Source organism: Cebidichthys violaceus, unplaced genomic scaffold, assembly GCF_023349555.1.
Source record: "Cebidichthys violaceus isolate CVI_PGR_0920_01 unplaced genomic scaffold, fCebVio1.0.p SCAF_8, whole genome shotgun sequence".
Taxonomy (NCBI): domain Eukaryota; kingdom Metazoa; phylum Chordata; class Actinopteri; order Perciformes; family Stichaeidae; genus Cebidichthys; species Cebidichthys violaceus.
The window spans coordinates 9,915,520-9,930,287 of record NW_027176964.1 but is presented as its reverse complement, the minus strand read 5'-3'; the positions used below and the strand labels follow the sequence as shown (position 1 = coordinate 9,930,287).

General features: G+C 38.1%; 1 protein-coding gene across 1 annotated transcript in view; it reads left to right on the top strand.

The window, feature by feature from the left end:
* Window positions 1-14,620, top strand: part of pth1r (parathyroid hormone 1 receptor) — a 42,733-nt gene extending 28,113 nt beyond the window's left edge. Inside the window, exons 5-13 of the mRNA XM_068701889.1 lie at window positions 4,160-4,254; window positions 6,049-6,235; window positions 8,792-8,945; window positions 9,354-9,414; window positions 10,323-10,389; window positions 10,542-10,636; window positions 11,047-11,188; window positions 11,554-11,595; window positions 11,683-14,620. Of these exons, the coding sequence (XP_068557990.1) occupies window positions 4,160-4,254; window positions 6,049-6,235; window positions 8,792-8,945; window positions 9,354-9,414; window positions 10,323-10,389; window positions 10,542-10,636; window positions 11,047-11,188; window positions 11,554-11,595; window positions 11,683-12,045 (1,206 nt within the window). The 3' untranslated portion in view covers window positions 12,046-14,620. The remainder of the gene's footprint in view (window positions 1-4,159; window positions 4,255-6,048; window positions 6,236-8,791; window positions 8,946-9,353; window positions 9,415-10,322; window positions 10,390-10,541; window positions 10,637-11,046; window positions 11,189-11,553; window positions 11,596-11,682) is intronic.
* Window positions 14,621-14,768: the final 148 nt, after the last annotated feature.

The following is a 14,768-nucleotide window of genomic DNA, read 5'->3' as shown; positions in this document are numbered from 1 at the left end:
TTGCTTTCCTGGTGATGATGAAATCAAAAATGATAATTAGTGTATCATTGCTATTTGAGGCTACCAGTATGCTAAGCTATGTAGCACACCTTTAAATATACATAATTTTTTTTCTTTTATTCTTTAATCATCTCAAATCTTGTAAATGGAATAGATTTGTATGCATGATATTGTAAAAAGGATAATGACTGCTGAACATTACACCCATGCAGTATATGTTGCTGATTTTTAAACCTGGCAGAATGAGACAAAATCCTTTCAGCCAGGTTTCAAAATCAAAGTATCACTTTGGCCAGGGAGGGATGATTGGCGATAAGACCCAGCTCACAGCTGGCGGTCCAACTCATCCCAGATGTCCTCAAGGTGTTTGATAGTGAGAGGTCATCTAGTTCATTTACACCAAACTCCGGCAGCCATTTCTTTAAGGACCTCGCTGTGACCACATTTTCACATAGGAACTGGAAAAGCCTTCCACAAAGGCTACAAAAATGAAAGTGCACTTTTGTAGCAGACCGACATTCTTTGGTACTTGCTGTCAGAATTTCCCAAGGTTGATTGGAGGGTTATTCAGATCACCTGTGGTGCAGGTCCCCTAATTACGAATCGAGAGCAGCTTGGTGCATTTCCCCTCTTGGAGAGGTGGGGAACCATACACCCAGTTGCCTTTGGATCCTTCCTTGATGTAAAGCAAACCTCATTTCAGCAGATAGTGCCAGACAGGAACTCTGGTCGTTAGAGCCTTTTGAGACTTCTTTGCCCTCTTACTTTTCCGATTGAGGATGATTTTGAGCATCGTGAAACTGGGCTGGAATGAAACAAAAAAAACTTTCAACCAGGTTAGCTGCTTCAGGGCAGATCTTAAGATATCTGGGCAGGAGTTTGTGCTTACCTAATGGTAACCTAATGCCCACAGGTATTTTCATTGAAGTCCTTGCACATTTCCTTATTATTGAGGAGGCATTAGTTTATTATTGAAGAGCCATCTTATAATTGAAGATGCTTTTTCCAATATTTATTATTATTATTATTATTATTATTATTAAGAAGGCTTTTTTTTATTGCGAAGACACTTGTGAGATTTGTTTCCCCGAGTAAATATTTATGTAATGCAAAGTGGTTCTTAGATTTCTTACCGATCTGGGGAATCAGTGACGCAGCATGATTTCCCTTCACCAGAGCCAAACAATAAAATGGCTGCAGAATAGGCACAAGCACATACTCTCGGCTGTGTGGTGTGTTTGTATTTCGGGCTACATTCTTGAATAGTCCAAGGCTAGCTGTGTAAAAAATTTAGTTAATTGTATTACTATTATTGTCATTTGCTGTTGTGATTAAAGAAAACAGTTGCATTATTTCAGTAGCAGAGCTAATATGGGGATGATTTTTGTTTTTGTACCTGTCCCATCAGTATCCATTGATTATGCAATAATAACAAACTGATGTTTTTACATTACACACAACTTCAACCCAATATAAATACAGCAGCAGCATATAGAGTGCTGCAGGGATGATGTATTTTTTAGACCAACCCTGGAAGTTAGCATCACACTTGTTCCCTCGACAAAAAGCCAACAGGATATTACAATTTGATTATTGCAGAAAGTGAGCTCTGTGGCAAGTGGAAGCAGAAATAAAAAAAATAAAAAACCTGAAAGTGTTTTCAAAGAAGAAAATGTCTCACAAGACACCATAGAAATACATCCCACAGTGTGCGTCATATTGACCGAGATAGCTGATCTCTCCTGCTGTGGAGCCGTGCTGGCTGGGCCCACATGTAGCAGGATAATAGTAATATAATAATATACTATCAGCTAATCCTGAAAATACAACCGTACACCTTCTGAATTCAATTTCACTCTTGCACTAAACTAAGACCAGCGCAATTGTCTTAACTCTTCATAAAACCCTTTCTTCAAACTGGGAAAAAAAAACTAAATAAAACTTACCGAACCCGTCTTGTTCAGTGAATCAGCAGGTTTGGTCGAAATAATTCCTTAATTTAAAGGGTAAAATATGCTGTCCCAACACTGCTAGAACACAACGTTAAAAACTCTGAAGCTTGTGTTAAGACAGACCTTATTTCAGGTATCTTACCGAAAATCCACTGACTTTAAACACTTTTCTAATCTAATTGAGCTAATCTAAATCAGAGCATTTCGATTACTTCAACATGGAGACAGGTGAGCCGGCGAAGAGCAGCTAATGGTAGTAACGGCGCTAACAGAGCTAAAAACTGCAGCAGTGTGGACAGAGCTAACAGTGTTTACCTGAGGGGGAACCAGGGGGTGCTACGCTGCTGCGACAATGCTGTAAATCGAGATGGCGTTATTGACCTGTGGCAGCGTATAAGCGCAGTGCAGATCTAGCCAGTAAGGAACGCTCACATGTGCAAAAATGTACACACACACAGCGAGAGAGCAACTTCATGCTCTGATCAGGTAGACATTACTTTCTACATATAGCAAATAGTTTTTTGCTGCTATAATAATGCTCTAAATGTCGAATAGAGATTTCTTTTACCCTCTATACAATAAAATCTCAGCGTCAAACCTACAATCATAAATACCATAAGCACTGATATCACCATCACACCACAGTTGAGAAAATTGAAGGCAATCTTTTACAACCATCAGCTTCATGTGAACTCAAGCTGTGAGACCTTGATCACAGTTTCTTGCTATATCACTGCATGAGGGTTGAATGTCAGAGTATAAAACTTGCAGTGGGTATTTTAAGAAAGGTGAAAAATGACTAGAAAGGGGAAAAAATAGCTCTTCGCCATTAATGTGTATATACACGTGTGAGATTTTCTTTAAAATTGCTCAGTAATGATGCTGACATGGCTTTTTAAGGAATTTTTATGGTATATATTTTTTTAATTACGGTCTGGAAGCATTTTAATAATCTCACTTATAAAACGTTCTATGACCTTTTAAATGGATGAAGCGTATTATTATATTAGATGCTAGTGTTAAGTGGCTCTTCAGTTTGTAGTGTTGCTAGTGGCTACAAAATATTTAGCACTTTGCCAGTAGGGGACATAAAGAATGAGAGTAATCAGTCACTCATTAATTAAAAAAAAAACAGATTTGATTTTTACTATTTTTTTTCTATGAAATGATACAAACATTAGTTGGCCCACATACATTTTCCTCTCTTGAATGTGGTGCAGAGGATGTGGGCATAACCTCATCATGGCGCCCTGCAGTTTCTTTCTGGCTGCAGATGTTTATGTTGATGGGCTCCCGAGGGAGCGGTTGCAGCAGTTGATGACAAATGCATATGCACGAATGAAAGCCCCATACAGCAAAACTGCCATACCGCAGACCACCACCACAACTTAGACACCCGTATTTTGGCACAGGGTCCTGATGCTAAATGATAACAGCAGTGGAGTATCTGGTTACATCACGAGGGGCTCTTGGCCCCTTCCAGCATGTTGACGCACAGAAGGTCTGGTTAGTGGCTCTCTTACAGTGTCTCCTGGCTGCCAGCTCACTGCTGGAAGAAGAAACTGCCCCACCCAGCCTTTCTCAGCTCTGCCACCCATGTCAAAAAGTGTTTCCATCAGTCACTTTTGAGTGCCTGAGACGTTTCTGTCACCAGGTGGCAATGCATTTTTAAACACGCTGAAGTTAACAAATTTTGAAGTTCAGTTTTTTTGATATACTGGGGATGTTGTGAAAACACGCTCTTTGTAGTAAAATCACTTGCCTTAAGTAATGTGGTCACAAACATTTTGAACTTGCTGTAATATTATTAAGCATCAAGAAAAAGACTGAAGCTTAAGTGTTTTTAACCAAGTCGTGTAACATTATATAAAAAAACCATGTAAACCAATGTTAGTTTTCCAAATTGTCACTAAAACCAAATAAAAACCTGGTATAAATGTAACTTTCCAACAGTGGGAGATAAATATACATCTGTGGGTTTTTTTATGAAAAGATGATATTGTGTGTACTGACTGAATGTTGACGTTTCATTGGTGTGACTGAGGCCTCTTGAACCTTTATAGTTCATGAGCATACAAATATATAGGTTGTGTTTTTCCACTGTTTGATGCTCACAGCTATTATATAATATCACTGACCATTTATTCTCATAAATATGGGAACCTTTATTCATGTTGCTATTCTAACACATTGCCCTCTACCAACAGGATGTCTTTCACCGCCTGTATCTCATCTACACAGTCGGTTACTCCATTTCTCTGGGATCCCTCATGGTGGCTGTCGTCATCTTGGGATATTTCCGGTGAGTCTGTGCTTTCTTTTTCATTTTTCCAATCAATCCTCAGATGCTCCCAATAGAGGGATTTTGATACAGAGTCGGAAAATAAAGGTTAGAGCAATTACAGCAGAGATCACAACGGAGTGTAAAGGTTTACTGGCATGTTGGCACAGTAAAGACCAAATTCTTACCATGCTATCAGTTGCAAACATACTGTGTAGCAGAATGCAATTTAATGTCATGAAGACATAATTCCTTTTATCATGACATCATGCAATTCTCAGTAGCTATAAGCATGCAATGCAGTATATTTTCTGTCACGGCAACAAAATGAAGCATGCAAACTCTATCAAAAATAACCTTTGGCTTTTACTTTGACTTTTAACAGATATGATATGTCCACCTTTTGAGAGGGAGTCTGCCTCCAGGCTTGCAGTAATGCTTGCTCCATTGTCTGACATTTAGATTCTTTGCTGTTTTCATGCTGATTTCAGGTTTTCGATGACAAACAACCAAAGCTTGGATATTGATTTTGTTATTCTACCAAGCTCACAAAGATTAAAGTTTCCCAGTGAAACGAGATAAAAGACGTTTTAAAAAGATGTGGAGAATTAAGAACAGCTTTGCTTCTCCTACTGCAGGAATGTTGATGATTAAGAGATTTACATGCTTCATCAGTTCACAGCTTACCTCTCTTACCTTAGTGGCAACGGTGCTTCACCAAAGAAAACACCTGAACAATGTTGAATTCATTTTTTTTTTTTTTACAGCTGATTAATGCTTGGCACATTTGTCATTATTTGCTTATTTAGTTGAGCATGCAGAGTATCAGGAATCGATGTGTATGCGCTGTTTACCAATGTTCCCAGAAACTTGATTTGCCAAACAGGCAGGCAGGCAGGCAGTCGGACAGCTTTAGGAACGCTCCCAACTGGCACCAGAAAAATCTATGGGCCAAATGATTTTAATAAGTTATCCCAGGGGCCCATCTGACATTCTGGCTCTGTGCTCCAGAGCACTCCAGTCATGTCTCCCCTTCAACATGTCAGCTTTTAGACATGAGAGCTCGTAAATGTTTTCCAGGGAGAGAAAAGGGATATTTCACATTAGCAGTTGTGTTCAGAATGTTTCACCAGGGAAATGTACGCTGGATTATAGTTGTCCCTTTTTAAATCAATAGTTCTCTACGGGTTGCTTGTCAAATATTCAGCTCATTAATGAGGCTTGAGAATAAACGGTTAATACTGAATAGCAGAGAAATAATTATATAAATATCAGACTTTTTGACTCCACATTTCAAGTTGACTTTTGAAATATATTAATGTTTTATGAATTTTCAATATTATTATTCAATGACTTTTTTTATTTTATTTTTTTTATAATTTTTTGGTGGCCATTGATCCGGCAACCTAATTCCAGTACTGGAGCACCACCTCAAAGGCCCACTCAGTAAACACTCAGACAGGATGTTTTGGAAGAGCTTTTGACAGATAAACTTGTGCTTGTCTGGAAGTAAATTTGCATGCTTTTCTCAACACATGCTTGCAATTTTGTTTTTACAGCTCACTTGGAGCCGAGCAATTCAATATTTGTGCGTTTCAAGTCTCGTAATCTCAAGAATGTGTTACAGTCAGCTGGCTTTAATTAAGATGAGGTGTGTGTGTGTGTGTGTGTGTGTGTGTGTGTGTGTGTGTGTGTGTGTGTGTGTGTGTGTGTGAAATAACTTACACACTTACCACTTACATTAAGGTGTGCCAGCCACACACAGACACAATTCTCAATGGATCTCTGTTTTGATCTTGTTGGTCTTCTCCCCAGGCGGTTGCACTGCACCAGGAACTACATCCACATGCACCTCTTTGTGTCGTACATGCTGAGAGCTATCAGTATTTTTGTGAAAGATGTTGTGCTCTACTCTGGATCGGCCTTGGAAAACATGGAGAGAGTCACAGTGGAAGACCTCAAGTCCATCACTGAGGCGCCACCATCCAACAAAACACAGTTTGTAAGTACACCAAGGAAAAACACTCACTGAACTTTGATTCAGAGAGGTTTTATATCCTATAACAAGCAACAAGACGCATATAGATAATTTTTTTGTAACATACAGTATTATGGGAGGATTATTATATATAGCCAATCAAATATTTTGTCATAACGGGAATAATCATTGTCTGATTGCATTACATGCACAGATAATTTGATTAGTTTGGTGTTAAATGTTTTGCTTCCAAAGAGGAAGTGGTATTTTTGTAAAGACTCCTGCTTTTCCAGAGCTGGAGCAAATGCCAAGCTTTTACTAGGTCAGTGCTTGGAGCTCCCTTTCAGAGTGAAGTTTAAAAAAATGGGGGAAGACGGGATACTTTTCATGCATGCTTTAAAATGCAAACAAACAATTTGCACAATTTATGTAGTGGACACTGATCCTGTGGCTCTCCAAATTGAGTTACTGGATTAAAACTGTATTGTTAAAGGAGGTAACATATGGCACAATGAAGGAACATTATAGGATGTTTGTGCTTTTACATATTGAATACTGTCAGGTATGTAGCAAATACGACCCAGACGCTAATGAAAATAGAACATTTTTCAACACTTTTCTTCGGCTTTATACTAAAACTACTGTAGATGTATCAATAAAAACAAAGCTTCTGTAAATTTATGTACAAATATGAAGTTTTTGGTGCTAAAATTAGATTTTGAATTACTTTTCATTAACAAAACATTTCATTTCTGACTTTGACTATTCATCATACATTTGATCAACCTACGCATCTGTCTTTTATGTCTTGGTTTATTACAGCTGGTCCACAGCACAGAGTTTGCAACAAATCTTCACTGATAAGATTTCAATAATCAGCAGCTTTATAATTCAATTTTAGTCCAGAATTAAGAAAAAACAATACGCCAATGTCCCCATGGCAAAACCTCAGCTGGAAAGGATACAAAGTGATGAGAAAAAGAGATGACAATTACTCGGTATCAATGAAAAGAGGATTGGCTTTTAATAATCATGGGGGGGGGGGGGGGGCTTTAACTGAAGCCCAATCGATGGCTGACTAAATCACTATTGGCTGCCTGAACTTCCACACACCATGTCAATACAACAGCAAATAATGGTAACAATTTTTGTTTATTTCTCTGTTTTCCTTATTCTAATTGATGGTCTAAGGACAGAAGGATATTGCGTTATGTAAATAAATTTGACATAACTTGAATTGTTTAACCTCTATATATAATATTTTAATGTTGTTGAGGGCACAATTCTAGGAGACTCTTTTTGAACCTGGGCATTAATTGATTGATGTATTTATTATATTTGCTGTTGTTTTGTTTGTTTTCTTTAATAGAATTCACTCAATAACTTGTGTAATGTGTCACTGCTCTACAATACAAGCCAGCAGGAACTGACATAAAAAAAACATGTCATTTTTACAGAAGAGCTGCAGCTCACTGTTGCAACATCAATACTTTCTGCATTAATTCCTGAGTTCACTATATATTGTGATGGTTATATTTATTTACTTGACAATTATTATCTATTTCTTATGTTAATAGTTGACGCATTCATGTAATCTCACTTTTAAGAATAAACAAAGCCAGTCAGCTGAGACAAAAAAAACAACTATTTAATTTTCAAACACACAAACTAGCAGCTGGAAACTCTTTTGCTCATATTTAGAAGAAAAAACTGCATGTTGTATATTTCACATGTGTAAAAATGACAGCAATGTTACTTTCAAACAAGAAGCTCAGAATAAAGTTTGGACTTACAAATGTGTAGATAATGAGTCAAGACACTGTTTGAGAGAAGCAAACATCAATGCCATTTTAAAATGTTAATTCTCAAAATAAATGCATTATGTCCATTTACTTTATGTCCTGGCTTTACGTGTGGTATATCTGCGACAATGCATTTTGAATATCAACAATGACATTTTTTTTCCCCTTAATTTTTGATTCTCAACCACCCCAGCGAGCGAGAAATATTCACCTGTGTGACTCCAATATGACAATAGGTTTACTGCATGATTAAGCAGTATGGCATGTCTTTACTGAGTCGGCCCTTCATTGGCACGCTGCTAGGAATGCAAGAAACCCCCTCCCTTCGGCATCTGCTGCTTTGTTATGCTAATATTAATGATTCACAGCTCCCTTAATCACATACATTTAGTACAAGTTAGTATAAACATTGCAAATTAATATGGCTTAAACTCTGGCATGCATGTCAGTACAATAATAGTCCTTTACACAGGCTCTGTTCAAACTCGGCAAGAAAATGCTTCTTACATCTAACACAATCTGTCTCTCATTTGTAGCAATGCTATTTCTAATTAAAGTGATGTTTCTTTCATCGTGTGGTGATTTTGTGCCGACAGCCTTTTAACAAACTAAATCAGGCAGAACTAGTGGGGAGGATGAAGTTCCTGTAGATCCTCTACAGTCATCACCTTTTTCTCTCAATAGTATTTTAAAATAAATTCTTTGACACGCAGGAAGCTAGAGCAAAGATCTGGAAACTTGAATTAATCTGCTCTCCTTGTCTGTTGTCCATGTATAGATCGGCTGTAAGGTGGTCGTAACCTTGTTCTTGTACTTTCTGGCGACCAACTACTACTGGATCCTGGTGGAGGGTCTGTACCTTCACAGCCTCATCTTTATGACCTTCTTCTCAGACAGAAAGTATCTGTGGGGATTTACTCTGATTGGATGGGGTGAGTTCTGCTTCATGTACATTCTACCTTTAACGTGATTACATTATGATTAGAGGAATCACCATGCAAATGAAATCATTAAATATGTATGGTGCTTAATTCTAATTAGTCATTTTCTGGAGAAAAGAAAAAAGAGAAAACACGGGAGCAGCTGTCAAATCTCTGATATTGTATTAATAAGTAGGTGAAGACAATGGAAAATGACTCTTGTGTAAAAACACTGCATGAATATGGGCTTTACAGTTCCTGCATTGTACACACTGTGCGTATAAGTTACGTAAGCACAGCGCATACAATGTGGATGCTGTGCTACCCAGGCTCTACCCATATGAGCAAATTATGGAATCATTTACAGTATTTTCTAATTGAGAATTCTATAACTTGAATATGTTTTATTCTCTTTTTCAGGAGTGCCAGCTATGGTTGTGACAGTTTGGGCAACTATGAGAGCCACATTTGCAGACACAGAGTAAGTGATCTGCATGAATGATGCAAACATTATTCTTGGTAAACTTAAATAGAGATGAAGTACATTTTTATACATTCAAAGTAGATTACATATATCAGATGTGGTATCTGTGGCAAGTCTCCTTCAATAAATATACATTTCACACATCACGTGCTGTATGTACAGCCTGGAAATATCTTCTTCACAATTCCTGATTACCAAACATGCCAGGAACTTTGTTCAAAGAGCTGTAGCAAAGCTTGTGGGCAGGTATGAAAACTAAGAAGAATTAAAGTGGATTCACCTTCAAAGAAAGCTGCCTCTAACCATCTTGGCGGGACTTCAACCCCCTCTTACTGGCTCTATCTGTAGTCTCCACATTGGTCCTGCACCACAGTCGAACGACAAAGACCCTGGAGCTGAGAGCTTACAACCAAGCTGCTGTCTAGAACCGGTCCAGTGGAGAGCAGCTCCATTCTACGTTATTTTCGGGCAGGAAAACAAACCAAGCATGATAGTAACCACAGCTCCCCGCATGTACATTCAGCAGTAAGAAGTAATGGTAGGCTATGGCTAAAAATCAAATGATGCCACACTGCTTGATACTGACCCACTATCAACACTTATTGGCCACAGATCTGTGAATTCACAGCTGAAGGCCCAAAAAGTATGACAAAAAGCACAGATGAGATGAGAGTCCTTGTTGCTACAACCCTAGTTGATGACATGTAAGGGTTTAGGCAGAGTGTGTTTTAATACCATCTTAAAAAAAGGCACAGAAAATAGATTTGTAAATCCTATAATTTTGTGCGTCGATGGCAGTGATCACTCGAGACACCGGTGTTGAACTGAGGGATCCTGGAGCATCGCATCTAAAGACTCCTTACTTAACTCGTGCTTATCCCCATTATGTTGTTTATCTACTGCAGGTGTTGGGACTTAAGTGCAGGCAATTTGAAATGGATATATCAAGTACCTATCCTAGCGGCTATAGTGGTAAGTACATGCTGACTGCTTTCACTTTTTCCCTGCTGAGTGTGAAATAACAGTGTTTCACTACACCTGTGGCATTACCGTAGCTGGATAACACCTTATTATGTTTGTACATGCACTTACTGATATCGGTATGTTTCTATTTGTGTCTTCAGGTAAATTTTATGTTATTTCTGAACATCATCAGAGTCTTGGCAACTAAACTGCGAGAAACAAATGCTGGAAGGTGTGACACAAGACAGCAGTACAGGTACTGAGTCAAACGCATTGTGCAAATGTCTTGTTTTCGCTTCTAAACCTCACAAGACAAGCTGCTCCTCTTCAGTCATCAGAAGAAGTATTTGTAGTTTATCACTGGAACGTGATAAAACCATGAATGTTTTTTAAAACTCTGATTTAATTCGCATCATGAGACTAGTCACTTTGATTATTATAACTACCAATTAGTCAACAAGATATTTTTATCGAACAGAGTTTAGTCTATAAAATGTTGCAAGCTGGTGAAAAATGCCCATCACAATTTCAGAGGTTACGTCTTCAGATTATTTGTTTCGTCTCAACACTCGACTGAAAGCTTTTGTTTTAGCTCTGTGATGTGCAGAAGGTTTGGCAAACTGCTGTGTACTTTTTTGTTAAGATGATGAAATGTCACTGTCACAGAAAACTGTTGAAGTCCACGTTGGTGCTGATGCCACTCTTTGGGGTCCACTACATCATATTCCACGCCATGCCGTATACAGAGGTCTCTGGAGTTCCCTGGCTGATACAGATGCACTATGAGATGCTGTTCAACTCCTTCCAGGTAAATCTGCTGTGGCAGAAAAGCCAGAAATGCTAATTTAGCTGAGGGTCCCAATACATATTAATTTATCCTTTTCAAGTTGAACAAATCTGATGATCTGATCAGGATTTTACAAGTCCGCAGGGTTAACATGTCTTAATCACAGAAAAGACTTGCAACGTCTCAGGGAAACACTGGAGGGGATTAGTTATGTCCAATAGTTGCTAGTTGTGGAAATATTTAATTGTTGTTAGATCTTAATGAAGATAAAGAGGAATAAAGGGATAGCTTATGATTTAATATACCATACTAAATATTAAATTATGCAGCTAAATTGTAATGTTAAGTGCACATTAAAGATAAATCTTTCTCTACTTTTTTTTCAGGGATTCTTAGTTGCAATTATATACTGCTTTTGCAATGGGGAGGTAAGAACTCAGTTTTGCATTTTACACCAAAACTCCTGCATGATATTTAAGCTCTTAAATGGCTAAATAAGTTCTTTTCATTCCCAGGTGCAAGCTGAGATAAAAAAGTCCTGGAGCAGGAGGACTCTGGCCCTGGATTTCAAAAGAAAAGCTCGGAGCGGCAGCAACACTTACAGCTATGGACCTATGGTATCGCACACCAGTGTCACCAACGTTACTGCTAGAGGACCACTGGCCCTCCACCTCACCACGAGGCTGGGACCGGTGCCTGTGAACGGGCACAGGAACCTCCCCGGTTACGTAAAGAACGGCTCCGTCTCTGAGAACTCGATGCCCTCGTCAGGACAGGAGCTTCACATTCCTGATGAGGAGCATTCGGCTCACACACGGCCCTCCGAGAACGAGAAACCCTCACCTGTGGTGGAGGAGGAGAGGGAGACAGTCATGTGACCTCCAGGCCGCCGTGTATAGGGATGAAAACTGATCATGAAACAGCCTCTGGATGGTCTGAAGAGGATGGCTGCATGCATCAACACTGCCAGTTTATTCTCCTGTGAATCAAGCCAGAACATTACCAACAGATGAGACTTAAGGCAAAAAGGGTGTATCACTTTCGTGAGCTGGGCCATCTTTACCTGAAGGATGATGACCCTCGCTGTTGTAGCAAAAACACTCTCAACTTGTTCACCAACCACCTGCCACAGTGAATGTGTAAAAGGATGAAAACAGACTGCCATTTCTTATTTCTTTTCCACTGCTGTAACTGTTATTTGTTTTCTGTTGACTTTTTTTGGAAAATGTCTTGTGCTCAGTTTTTGTGCATAAATCAAACTGGGGGTTTAGTTACAGTAGTTGCCAGGAACAGCCTTAATCACCTATTTAAAGCCAGGTGAATTTTGAGTGCTCTTAGTGACACATGGGTGGGCAGTTTTATCAGCAAGTTATGGGTTAAAGACAGCGGGGTAGGCTAAGTGTAGGTTTAGCTTAAGCATTTTTTTTAAGCATCTGTTCATGCTTTCTGGCATGGTATCTAATTTGTTCTGCATTGACTTAAATCCACTTCAGTGTAAAAGGGAAGGTACTCAGGTAATTGAAGTCCTCTGTTGTTGCACACCTATTTTTATACTTTCAAAGTAGTTTTAGCGTGGTCAACATTACTCTGAGGGTGAGAGTTTTTTTTTTTTTTTTTTATAAATGTTGTACAGTTTCTGCTGTTGAGAAAAACCCAGTATTCGTCTCTCTTAACTACAACAGATTTCGATGAGTTCAAATGAATGTTTCATATTCAAATTTTCTGTAGAGCATGATGCCAAAGCTGGAACATTTCTTTGAAGATGGTGTCTCTTTGGGTTCAGTGTTAGTTGATGTAAAGAAGAACTGAATGGAAATAATGACAAAGATACATACATTCCCACGCAGTTTTCAAAGGACGAGACCCCATTTAAAAACACACAAGGTGCAGGAAACAGCAATGTATTCCAGGGGAATGTCAACGAAATGAGTATTCTTTAAAAATCTCATATTCGGCTGGAGTTCAAAGAGTGACGTTTGTGGTGGATATGAAGGAAACCCCAGAAATTAATAAGTAAGATGGTTCAGTGTTATGCTGCTTTTTTGTGTGTATATACAAGTCGCAATGTTTACAAAGATCAGACATACATTCTAATTGTGAGCTAATAGTGTTCATGTGTATGAATATGTTACAAAACTATGTTTCAATGTTTTTAGTTTTTTTTCATGTGTTTGTTTACGGAATGTTTGCAATATTTGGTTATGTATATTGTCTAAAACAAAACAGGTAAATATATTTACAGGTGAAGGAGGGCATTCAAACTGGCATTTAATGAATCATTCCACAATATATTTTAAACTCTGTATCTTGTGATTTACCTGCATAGATTGCAGGTTCGATGACATTTATCTTTTATCTGATACCAAAGAGAAAAGGCGGGATACACTGCCAGAGCAGAGGATATTTTGTAGCATTTCTTTGTATTTTCATACACAAACTTGTTTACAGTGGTCAAAAAGTGTTGAAAGCCGTAAATTCACCCTCTTTATCTCACCGCAGAAAAAGAAAATTGCTACTGGTAGTAAGTGTAGGAAAATGTCAAGATAAAAGTGTTGAAATAGAGCACCCACACAGATTGAAGGGTTTTCTTTTTTTTTATAAATACTCAGTTTCAACAGTGGGGCAAATGAGAGAACCCTTCACAACACTCAGTAGCTTAGTAACAATTGGCTGAGATCTTTATATTAAAGGCCGTTTTGTTGTTCTACTTGGATTTGTTGTACTGAACTTGGTCTCAAGTGCTCAATCAGTCACTTTTTGGTTTGGACTAATATATCTGACGTCTCACATTAATATCAACATGTGACCAAAGCCAATATTTGCTCTTATACGAAGCGTTATGCCACATTCCTTCACGTTACACCATATGATAGTAAGCTCTCTTATCCTTGCTGCTGTTGTGTTCTTTTGGTGACTTCACACTGACTGAATCAAGCTCCCAATTTGTTTCATAGCCGCTATTTATTGCATCTCTCACAACTCTGTTTAATTCAATCTGGCTTTCCACTAATTGCCCCTTGGTAAGTAAACATTATGTTCCTTTTGTTTGAGAAATAAATTAAAAAGGTGGCTGGTGTCAGAGCGTGAAAATGAAAACAAAACATACAAAATTATATTTGAGCACTTTAATACCCTATAATACAGTATTTTTTTCTGATTGTATCATGTAAAATGATTGTGTTTTGGCATTGTGTACAATAATCATAGAGCTAATGTTGTAATTCGTTGTTTTTAAATACCTCTCATGGAAGTATAAAATGTGTGTGGTTGTCTTTTATTTATCTCGAAATGTACTCGGTGGAGTCAGCATTGGTGTTCATGCTTTAGATGCAGTATGTGAGCAGTGTTTGCTAAGATGTGTCTCACCTTCTCATCACTCTATAGTGATTTAGGTACGTTGTTGATATATACGTGTAAACTTGGAATAAAATGTTTTCTGGTCTCTAATGTTCATCAGTGAATTGTGAATAAATCTGTAATTTTACTGTATTCTGATACTCTTGCAACTCTCATGATTCTTAAGTAGAGAAATTACACATTTTCATATATATATATATGCATTTTGTTTATTTCAAATATAATATACAAATTTCATTTTAGA